Here is a 12,482-nt window from a genome sequence, read left to right on the forward strand (position 1 = left end):
GCGCTACCGCCTGCCACAGAATTCTTATAAAAGCATCTTTTTAAAGCAACTCAGATTATTATGAAATTCAAATATATTTATACATATTTCATTTGGGAGGGAGGTGACTTTTGATGTATCGAGGACAATTACCCGCCTCACTATGTTCGGCGGGAGAACACAGGCTCGCTAAGAGAAGGTGACACTTCTCCTTCTGAAATAACATACTACTTTCATCAAAGTACTGTCCCATAGTGATAATACCCTTTTTCTCAAAAGTAACGAAAACAGCTATATATCTTGAAATGGTTGAATATCTAAAAGTTAATAATCTCATCGGTAACAGTTAATATGGTTTTCGCATACACCGATCAACAAGTGAACTTCTTAGCCATGTGACGCATTCGTAGACAAGGAATACCTATTGAATATTTAGAAGAAATACTTTTGACAGCCATAACTCGGAGTCGATGGTTCATCGTAGAGCCATGTTTGTCCACCCATGTTTGCTGGGAGTACTTAAGTACTCTTCTTTGGGCGCGCTGAAGAGTCCGAAGGATTGAATAAAGATTTGTTCAATCCGTTCCCTAAGAATTTATTGCCAAGGTCAATTGGCGTAGAATTTTTATCAATAGTGAAAATACAAAAAGATATTCATGAAAAAAAAATTGGTCCGCCGAAAGCTATGCGAATTAATATATCTAAAGTTATGATAAATCTTCGATCAAGAAAAGTGAGAAAGCTTCATCAATTGTTTATCTTCATTTTCGAAAATGTGAGTGCTAACTTCGCATTTTGAGGGTGTCATTTTCCCATTACAGGTTAGGTTACAAACAAAAATTTTTGTGTTACAAATAGTTACTAACGATGAACTTTCCAACTGTACATTATTTCTCGCGAAAAATCGAACAGTGGGTGCCCGTGAAGTAAGTCTCATTTGAACCAGGGGCCTGACTGACCACCTACGTAACAAAAATATTTCTTTTCCATGATACACGTATTACTTAGATAAGTTAGATTCATAACCCTGTCATTATTTCAAATAATTCCATATCAGCTTATTATTTCGAGGTAGAAATATTTTGGTTTTCGATATTTCAACAGCGGTACTTCCTTTCATCTAAGTAGAAATAAAAGATGATATCATATTAGGTAGTGAGGTATTTTCTATAAATAAGTCAAAACTTTCCAATTTATTTTCTGCGCGTTTCGAATGAATCATTTTCCATATCTATTAGCCGTGATATCAGGCATAGTATTATACAGAAGTAAGTTGAGAAAACTGTAGTGCCTTCGAAAAATTAATGATGATTCTTTATACCGACTCAACGAAGATGATTGTCTAGGTAAGAATGAAATGTTTTATTCCTGGTCAAGAGAACAGAGCCGAAGGCAATGCACGCTTTTAATATATACGCTGATCAAAATAACTTTCCATTGCTACTTTTCATAACAAGGAGGTTGCAATCTATTTATTGTCTACTGATTTTCATTGCGAGGTTTTATTTGATATCGAGGCGCTACGAAAAAAAAGATACATTTTCATCCAAATATTGACATTTACCGAAGATTTACCTTGATGGAAATATATGCAGAAAATAAATTACATCGTTTCGACGGTAATCAATTCTACAAACTTCCAGTGGCCTTTCTTGGAAAATCATGATATAGAAAATTTCCTGAATATACAGGTTGATTCATTCTTTTCCGGGAGTGCTATCGATGAACAAAATATTTAAAGTATAATATTTAAATAGTTTGATTTTTCATTCACAAATTTGGAAACAGCAGAAAAAATAAGTGAGATAAAATGTAGCTGGTGTTTTCACACACCAATTGTTTCATTTGTTAGCTGGAGTCAAATCTAGATGTTTCAAAAACAAGGTGGCACAAAATTTGAAACAACGAATTGTTATCCACAAATGGTTCTTTTTCAGCTTAAATCATGAACTATTTCTCATTTTCCTTCTATATCCCGACGTCCGTATTTTGGACGAATTTCATATCAATGACTAACTCATATTGTGCCTTTAAAAAAAATTAAAAAAGAGGAGAATTGCTCATTTCGAATGAAAAATAGATTTATTTAAACAGAACAACAAAAAACAATTGTTGCAACAAATCTACATTTCGAATTTTAAAGGTTGAACATCTTAACATTATGTCAGCTACAACAAGTGTATTAGCCAGAATCTCTTAAGAGGAGTTTATACCACGTGACTTTCTCCCCATCCGTATAAGGCGTAAAGGGGAAAATACTACCAGAATGTGGGGTGTTGCCAGAACATTTGTTGAACGATAAGTAGAGTTAACGAATATTACAATAGTTTCCACTTTCGCAGAAAAGATGGGAGCACTTAACTAATGTCTTTTTTCAATTTCACCAGGATACGAATTGTAGCCAATGGCGAGACTTTTCAGGAAATTTTTTAATGTGGAGATTTTTGCTTTTTAACAATCCACAATCCACATATATTCCCCTTCTCCTGATGCTGTATGCCCTGTATACTAATAGTTGGGGAGGCGACGATGCTGAATCGGGATTTACTCGAGCGTTGTGGAGACCTAGTGGAGTTTGAAGATTAGATGGTAGGAAGAAAAAAAGGTTCTATGATGTATGCACTTTCACGGGTGGGGAAAGCGTCTTCAGGGTCTCAAAGATGTAAAAAATCATCAGGTGTACATACTCGAGCGTGTCAGATTAAGATACTCTATATGCCCTACGTGTCTGTGATAATGAGTTCATGTTTATCTGACAGTTTGCTCGGTGGGACTGGCCGTACAGAAGAGTTGAAAATGGTAAAAAAAAATTTTTTTTCAGCGTGTCACATTTTTGGAGGATATGTTAATTGGACCCAAAGGAAGCTACTTTTCAAGGGACTGACAATTTGGACGTGACGCAAGGTCACAGGGGTCTTTCGAGCGTTTCAGATTTTTATACAGAGATGGTTCATCTTAGTGTTGTAGACGTGTTGAACCATTAATCTGACACTAATCAGGGAGGGTTTTCTTAATCTGACACTTTGAAGATGATAAAAATGCCTTTTTTCCGAATAGTTCCCTGCCTGTACCTCTAATCGTTTTTGTATTCATTATGAAAGTTGTAGATAATAAAATTCTACACAACTTTTGTCTGAAGCAATTTTACATACTTTTAACTGTTCTCGAGTCAGAGGGCGATAAGGGCGAGCAGCTTAGCCACACATGCGAAAGGTCAAGGTCAATGTAGAATCCCAGTCTAAGCTACATTCATCCAATTGTCGAAATGACGAGGTATTTCTATGATGACAATTTCGAAATTAGTCACGAAAATTTTAGTGTTGTCTGTGACTGAACCTTAGAATGCACTATTTTCCAACGAGTGAATTTTCGCTTCAGCATGTATCGCTAAACACCTCGCATTAATCGCCATATATCTCAAAAACGTTTGAACGTAGAAAAAATTGCTAACGTCAAAATTTGTAGAAAATGTTATGCTCTACAACTTTTATAATTTGAAGATTTGAAGCTCAGGGGGAGAGGTAATGCAAAAAAACTGTTTTTTGTGACCTTTTGGCCAATTTTTATTTTTCGGCTTGCTAAAACTGTCAGATTTTATTGTTTCTGTTATTCTTGAATCATTAGCTTCAAAATAAGAAAAAACGCCACCGCGCTCGAGAATGTACACGTGACGTTTTATTTTTGCACATTTTTCGCCCTCCCACACATTTTCGACACGCTTATATTGTCAGATTAAGAGAATATATTCTTTTCAACATGTAATTAACCACATATATTTTAATCTGACATGCTCGAGTATGTACAATGATCGTTTTTTTTTTTACTATTCGGACAAGCTGTCCTAGACAATTCCCTCTATATACAGGTCTAATTTTTGGTACTCTACAGGGTCCAAGGTATGTCCCCTTATATTAATCTGACACGCTCGAGTAAATCCCGAACTTCTCTCTTCGGCTCCCCAACTATAAGGGAGATTTAAAATATTTCGGCTTATCATGGACACGAATCAGATTTTGATGAAACTTCTTGGCCTTCAGCTCATCACGACCATCAGGCCCTTCACGATCGTTACGAGGCAGTTCGTAGAGAACTAGAGGGCGAGAAAGAAACGCTGGAACGATTCAAGAGAGAAGCTAACAGTCGTTTGGAACAAGACAGAATCAACATCAATCAGCTGAAAGAAGAACTGAACAAATACAAGACTAAACTGGAAGAGGCCAAAGCGAGAACTGAAGAGGAAAAACTCAAACTAGAGCAGAAGATTGAGGAGGTTCGGCACGAGAAGGAAGTAGCCGCAGGAGAGGTGAGAACGAATGAATGTTTTAGGCCCGTTCGCACCAATACCCCTTAAAACGAGTACTTAACTAAGTGTCGTTTGAAGTTAATGGACGCTTAATTTTATTCCCAGTTTTGCACGACTGTGGTTTAACAGAATCTTAAGGAGCCCTTAAGTTTTTATATCTAGTGATATTTCTGTTTTTTATTTTGGTGCAACTTCATCCTACTCCAATAAAGCTATTTCATTGGTTGGCTGGTTGCCGATGATCGTTGTCATTTCAATAACCTAACTTATTCGTCCTGTCAGTCAGTTTCAAGTAAATTATTATATCATTATCAAAGAGTAACAACTTTTTGTTATTGAATTAGTATTATTATTGATAATGATAAGGATTGTCAAATAAAGGGTACCTCAGTTTATATAAGTACAATACTTTTTCTTTGTAAGGTCTTGTGTGAATTTGTTTTCTTAATGTTGAAGGGCAACGTGAAGAAAATGTCCTTATCATCCTTGTTAGTACAAATATGATGAATGATTGCCAAGCAAGTGGTGGTAATCTACAAAGGGCACTCAACTTCTCAACGGAAAAAAATAGTTTGTTGCTAACTAGTATGATTCATGACACAAAATTGAAAATTGAAAGACTGATGGCATAACAATAAAGGCAAAAGAGAAGGCTTGATATTCAATAATGAATTCATTCAATTATCAAAATCCATAAAAATAGGAAGTTCTGCAGCCAGTTCAACAAATTATTCTAGGTTAGAATTAATCCTGCCCTCAAATATTTAAGTGGTCATTACAGGAGCGCTTAACTTTAATGTTAGCTTTAGCCATTTAAATGTTAACAGTTGGTGTAACGTAATTTAAGAGTTCATTTCAAGGGACACTTAACACTAAGTATGTTTGGTGCAAACGGGTCTTAAAGAGTTTGTTTCCTGATATGTGCGTTTAACGACTCGAAGGGGAGTTTAAGCAAGTAGTCTAGGATGGGAACGACACTTTGTGTCGGAGTTGGGAATACTATTATTGTATATACCTTCGCATTTTTTTTACGCGCTGCAGTGCCCAAAGTATCCCGCGCGCCATTGCTGTTCTCACATAACGCATCAGTTGGAAACTTTTTTACGACATATTCGACCTGTGTCTATGTTCTTTGACCACTAAAAATATTAATTTATCCTTATTATTTATTCATTGCCGTTTAGGCGTTATCATTCTTCATGATTGTACCGCTGGCATCGTTCTCTGCCGTGACCTGAGCGCGTCCCAGACTTCTCAATTCATCATACGTCCGAGGCGACGTTCGCAAAGCGAATCAGCGTACTGAATTAGGGAAAATATAGGACATATGCTATTGTCTTCGTCTTGGTTTCTATCTGGAGGGGATTGAATCGGACACCGTTTCATATTGGGTGGCGCTCTAGGTAAATATTACCCAGTAGAACACGCCAACATTGAATAAAGTTCCATCAATTCCAAATGTTCTCCACCGTGGAAAAATGCTATGTTGCTCTGATGAGGCCAAATGAGGCCGAAACCATGGTCAGCATCTGCTTTTCTTCTGTGGAGCGTACTCCATTTGGGGCCTTGACGATGGCAAATTATCTAGCTCAATTCAGATCGTAACACTTGTCGATATTCATATGATCGGGTGGTATGCATCTGAATTTATCCTTATTATTTATTCATTGCCGTTTAGGCGTTATCATTCTTCATGATTAATTTAACTTTTTCCGTTCTGCGTGTCGAAAAGTGCATTGATATTTGAGTTTTCATATACAGGGTGAGTAGTTGACTCGTACAAATATTTTAACAGTAGATCTCAAGGTTAAAAGTAACATTTTTTTCTTATACCAGTTTTTTAGATTCGGCCCTGACAAAAAGATAAAGCTATTTTAAGTTCTCATAATGAGCTTTGGAGAAACAAAATAACCTTCAGAATAACTAGCTAAATCTGTGATACTACACATCTGTGGATTTTTTGAACAGAACTGTATTCAGCCAATGTACTAAATTTTCCAAATTTCACAGATACGTTTTAATTTTTGAACATCAAATTATTCGAAAATGGCGCATTATACGATAAAATATAAGAAATACTTTTATTTCAAAAAAAGTTCAAATGTTGAAATATTCATTAAATATTTAGCGTCCAACTTATTTTTAAGAGTTTTGTTCCTTGAATTTTTGGTATTTTCATGGTACGTAATCGTCAAAATGAGTTAACTGGAAGACGTGGATGATATCTTGTGTTCGAAAAAGATCCAACAAATAAATGAAAACCCAATTCCATTTCATTCGATAAAACCGTTTGTGAGATAGAACTAAAAATAAAATATTTTTATGGTTTTTCAACAGCCTCTATCGTCAAAACCGAGATGTTTCGGAAAAAAAGGCAAAGGAAACAAGTGTTTCTTTTGACCTCAAGAATCTACTTTTGAAATATTTGTACGTGCCAAAAATTCACCCTGTATACTGTTTGAGTCAAGAGGAAATCTAAATATTCCTACTACGTATAGGAGCTTCTCAAGTGAAAATAAAATGACCTTTGAGATTTTAATGATAAAATGAATTAAGTGTCTTTTCCTCGTCATGAGCTTTATACAGAGTGATTTTCGGTTTCCAAGGAAAAATTCGATTCGCCATAACTTTTGAACGATAATAATCAATTCAGTAAGTAGGTACCACTAAGTGAAATAGCTTCGGTTGCGATTGACAAGGGGAAGTGAGTGAAATCCTACCCTAAATGAATAGCTTTTCCAACTCGTTCGTAAAGTGTCTTTCTCGCACTCGAATGGTCGCGTCGTTCTTCAGTGTCGTGTGCGGAAAAGTATCACTTTCGATATGGGACTGATTGGAAATAAATTCAATGTTTTCACATTTTTTCACATGCACAGGTAGAAAACTTGAAGATCCAATTGAACCTTACTGAAAACAAATGCAGCACCGTGACTGATCAGCTTCACGAAACAATTCGAAAGCTCAAAGAAGTAGAGAACCATTCGGAGAGTCTGAGGAAAGATCTGACGGATGTTCGCAGGCAGCTAGCGGACAGTACTTTTGAGAAAGAGAAGTATCACACAACAAACAAAGAACTGAGGGACTACATAAAGAAAACGGAAAGCGAGAAGAGAGACCAGGCAAGACAACTCGAAGAGTACTCCATGAAAATATCGAGTGAGTAAGAAATTTGCATTTGATTCTGTAAAAATATCAATGGCGTCCACCATCTAATTTTTCATTGAAAATTGAGTAATAAGGTAAATTTTTCATTAATTTTTTTACAAACGAGTTAGTTTTTGAAGGTTTTTTAGTGGCATAGTCGTCTCCAAATTAGCAGAAAATTTTATCTGAAGTAAAAAAAACAAAAAGCAGAAAAATGTGAGAAAATATAATGAAGTCCTTCATGTCAGATTGACCTAAAATTCACAACCCAATTCAAAAAAGATTCGGAAACTGCATGAATAGCCCTATAACCATCCTGAAATTTATGAATCGTTCAATGATTAACCAGATGATTTATGGTCTATTCTGGTTCCCCACATTAACAAGTAGGGCTCTCAACTGAATGTAAGTATTCCATTCAGACTGCCAAATGTCCTTGTTCTTAAATTCGAATTGAGGAAAGAGTTGGACCATAAATATAAGGGTTTACGCGTCTGGGAATCATATTTTGTGGAATATAGGACAGAATGAGTGGTGGTACAATGTTTGAAGTAACTGGTAACCATTGAATAGGTGAAGATCTAATAGTTTCAGAAATAATTCTAATAATGATTAAGCGGGTCATCAAATTTTTGCACATGAGAACTATTAACCCAAACTGAGCAGCAATATTCAGCAGATGAAACAAACCGAAGCTAGGGCTGCCGTTCGAAGAGTAGTTGAATCAGCAACCCATCCATGACGTACCAGCTAATTTTTGCAGGAGTTGTCAACTTCAGACGCAAATTTTCCAAATGCGCTTTGAAAGTCCGCGAAGAATCCAGCTTAACTACTAGATATTTTGCATTGAAGTTATATTCCAAGAAATAATTACAGAAAACTACACTCAATGCTCTATATTTTTGATGATTATTAAAATTATTAAAAACCGATACCTCGGTTTTATTTTGGTTAGGACGAAAACACCACTGGAAAAAGTAATTCCTCGAAATTTCTTAATCTGTGGATAGATTATTCTCATCTAAAATCAAGATGAAGGAATGCGAGGGCAATATCATCAGCCCAAATTTCTCAGAAGAAGTAGTAGGGATATATCACCCAAATATAAATTTAAAAGAAGAGATACTAAAACTGATCATTTGTGGAAGATCGTTATTCAAAGTTTTGAATTTACCTACTACTATTATCAACAAAAACACGAAACCTTCTATCTGAAAGCATGTTTTCAATCTTTTTCACACTCCAGATGTGTTAAAACTTTGAAAAGGAAACCATCTATACTCTGTCATTTGATGCAGATAAATCCACCAACGCTGTTCCTGTTTTTAGTAGATCATTGAAACCTGCTTCAAAGGAAGTGTTGTTGTTCAGAACCTGCTTATAACAATTTCTATTCTTCCTGAAACCCCCTTGACAATTTTTGAAATCGTCTTTTAGAGTCGATTCAATCCTAAGAATTAGCCTCTCTAAAATTTTGAAAGGAATTCAATAAACTAATGGGTCGATAACTGTAGGATCAAAATGATTTAGGCGTATACGATAATTATCTCATCATTATCACCATGTCTCAAACGGTTTTGAAGCTCAGAAATCAACTTGCAGTCTTTTCGATATAGGCCTCAACATGGGGACACCCATGTGAAAATCCGAAATCAAGTTTACTATACACAAATATATTATAATAGAGAGATAAAATTGCCTCACGATTTTTGAATAAGGACATTGCCTCACAGCAAAGTGTTGTATGACTGTCACAAACTACATAATCAATATGTTCATCAAAGGAAAGTTTGGTATCAAAAAGTACGCAAGCATTTGAATTTCTACATGCTTCTGCGACTCGTTCAGGATAACCGATAGGATTGAGGAAATTTCAAAACTTCATCCAATATCCCTCAGTAAACCTATGAAAAATAATATGTATTAATTCTTGTAATGGCGACAGAACAATTCTAGGTGACCATATAACAGAACAAGATAGCAAGCAGATATATGCAGCCTGTGTTCCCTATTTTGTCATATAAATATACCATTTAGAGCACAAATATAGAGCAGCTACATATCAGCTGCGCTGTGCTTGTGTCCGCCTCAAACAATAAACAAATCTCCTCTTTCTCCTCAATAGTTCAAATCATGCAAATATTTGTCACTGTTAACCTTATTCGATAAAAAAATTGTTGTTGATATCATTCTAACAAAAAAAAGATTTCATCCATTATTCTTCAGCAATGTATGAAAAATAGTATAAATGCTTGCTTATTCTAATGTTGAACACATAACAAAAACAATTAAACATACTGAGTCCCATTTGTAACAATACGACGTTCCAAAAAAATTACATATGTGTTTTCAGGTCTAGAAGAAATGAAGTCATCTATAGAGAGCGAACGGAATCGTTTCCAAAACCAGGTTAGAGACCTTGAAAAGGATTTAACTCAATCGGAACATAATATCCTGAGCTTGAAGGAAGAGATCCAAAAGGCACAGAACGCTGGATCACAGCAGCAGGCGGAAGAAAAAGAGCTTCAAGCCAGATTGCTAAACGAAATAGAGGAACGGGAGAGGTCTCACCAGGAGGTTCACCAGCTGCGAAAGCAGATTTCCGAACTGGAGAGAAACCTGGAACATTGCAGACAGGAACTGAATAGGGCCCTGGCGCATACGGGACATCTTGAGGAACAGTGGCATTCCAGAGAGCAAGATCTCCTGATTCACCTTGAGGACAGTAGGTCCCGAGAGAAGAGACTCGAAGACCAGAAGCACAACCTTGAGGTTTGTCTGGTAGACGCCACTCAGCAGATACAGGAACTGAAGGTACGAATGTATTACAATATTTCGAATTGAGTACTGAAAATATACACAGTATTTCTAATGATGGGTCATTTTATCAATAAAAAATGTGGAATTGGAATTGTCATCATTTTATCGTTTCTGTTTCGAATGCTTATCGAATGCGATTGTTGTATCAACTTAGCTTTTTTTCTCTTCAAGCAAGAAATGAATGAAGTGAAATGAATGCACGAAGATAGTTTTAATTAGTTCGAAATAAATACATCGATATTTATATGATTTAATTCCATCAAGGCATTCGCTTTATTTGGTAGTACGTTTAAGCCACACTCCTGTCGAATCTCAGAGCGTTAAAAGGTGTTGGAATGTTTTAGATATGTTTACGTATTTTGTGAACTTCAAGGAGAAATCTTTTTATTCCAAAAAAGATCATTTCTAGGGTTTAGGATTCGACTTAAGTAGTATATTGTAACGGGTTTAGTTTTCAAGGGTTTAATCTCGAGCGCCAGCTATTCTTTCAATAAGGAAGGAATAACAAACCCACCCAGGTACCTACTAGTCGGAGACAGAGTTCGGGGTTATCTAAGGTGGTAGCGATAACAAGTAGTTTAAAACCGAATTTATTACAATAATCTAAATTACAGTGAACCATACAATGATTTCCAAGTCAAGAAATATATACATCTGATGACCCAATCCAAAATGAGGAAAACAGTAATGCAACAATTAATCAAACTCAACACAGTGAATTTAATGAATTAAACAATATTCAAATTAATTAAATTCAGTCAAAATATCGGGTATTAAAGAAAGAAATCAATAACGCTCACTTTGATTCCAACTGAGACAATGAGGGACGTACGGGATTCACACAAAATTTACAGTAACCGGTTGTCTCAGAAAGATCTAAGTCCCTGCAATCGGTTAATTTAGCGATGGGTTTGATCCCGAGCACTTTCAGTGAATTTCAGTGTACAGGCCAATCAGAATTGAAACTATTCAATAAACGGGACGGGGTTGATTCAGGTGAAACACAATGCTACAATTTGCAGGATAACGGAGTAGTTTATCGTGGTCTCTCCGTGGCAACCTTGGGTGTACACGCCAAGCATTACCAGCAGAAAGACTTCGAGACCTCTGCTGATTGGTTTCCGTCACCAGAGGACCAGGCAACAGAAGTCTGCGGTAAACGGGAAATCTGAAGGGAACACAATAGGGGTAGGACGGGATAGGTTGCTGTGGTCTTTCCGTGGCAACCTTGGGTGTACACGCCAAGCATTACCAGCGGAACGACTTCGAGACTTCCGTCGGTTGGTCTTAGTTCACCAGAGAGCCAGACGAAAGAAGTCTCTAAACGGGGGGATTAACAATAAGGATTAACACAATCAACCAAATAAAAGAATGCAACTTTGAATCACGAAGTATGCGGTATCAAGAAAAGACTTACGGTTTGTTCCGGTACCGTCACACCACCAATAAGAGAAAAGAAACAAACACATCACAGGATCATCGGATTTCGAAAAATTAATAGCGAAATCAAATCAAGATAATGAATGACTACCAAATAATGAATGAGGAATGCCGAATATAGAATAATGAATAACTGTCAAACAATGAATAATGAATGAACTGCAGAATAATAATGACGTCCGTCTGATGGTGCGGCCCTATTCATCAACTTTTCAGCCTGTGGACGGTCATGTGATCAAAATTGCATCCAAAAATTCGGTATTCTCGAATATTCCTCCCAGAAGAAATATTCTCGGTGGCGGTTATCTCGTTATCTGTAATCCACGTTGTTTTATGCTGAATTCGGTGTGTTTTTGTGGACGGAAAAACGACGCCGAATGCAGAAAGACACTTTTTCTTTGTTTTGAATTATTACGACGGAACTGATGGAAATTTCAATTTTACGGAATTTGATTTTATTAATCAGGATTCTGAAAAATCAAACGGAATATCTATATTAAAACTAAAATCTCCATCAGACGGTGTTGCATTGCTTCAAGTGGAAAATTCAGGGAAATTGACATTTAAAACGAGCCTTGATTTTTTAAAACAATCAAGTATCGTTACAATATCGATGAGAGTTCCCATTCACTTTTTAACATAACCTCACTACTTAAATCTTGACTTCGCGCTCAGTTATGTGGTACTCGATCGTTGTAACTTTCTTCGCTGAGTGCGCAAAAGAACGAAATACAGAATTAATTTTAATTATAAATGTGCCACTCTGCAGTGAATTATCCTTGTCGCATTTTCTCAT

The 12,482-nt window shown here is 36.2% G+C and overlaps 1 protein-coding gene across 2 annotated transcripts in view; it reads left to right on the plus strand.

Annotated features, from left to right (window-relative positions):
• Window positions 1–12,482, plus strand: part of LOC123318818 (rootletin) — an 81,363-nt gene that overhangs the window by 58,113 nt on the left and 10,768 nt on the right. For both annotated transcript variants that reach the window (XM_044905564.1, XM_044905565.1), the window contains exons 16-18: window positions 4,017–4,282; window positions 7,159–7,438; window positions 9,780–10,240. In XM_044905564.1, coding sequence (XP_044761499.1) covers window positions 4,017–4,282; window positions 7,159–7,438; window positions 9,780–10,240 — 1,007 coding nt within the window. The remainder of the gene's footprint in view (window positions 1–4,016; window positions 4,283–7,158; window positions 7,439–9,779; window positions 10,241–12,482) is intronic.

The sequence above is a fragment of the Coccinella septempunctata genome, chromosome 8, assembly GCF_907165205.1.
Source record: "Coccinella septempunctata chromosome 8, icCocSept1.1, whole genome shotgun sequence".
NCBI classification, from domain to species: Eukaryota; Metazoa; Arthropoda; class Insecta; order Coleoptera; family Coccinellidae; genus Coccinella; species Coccinella septempunctata.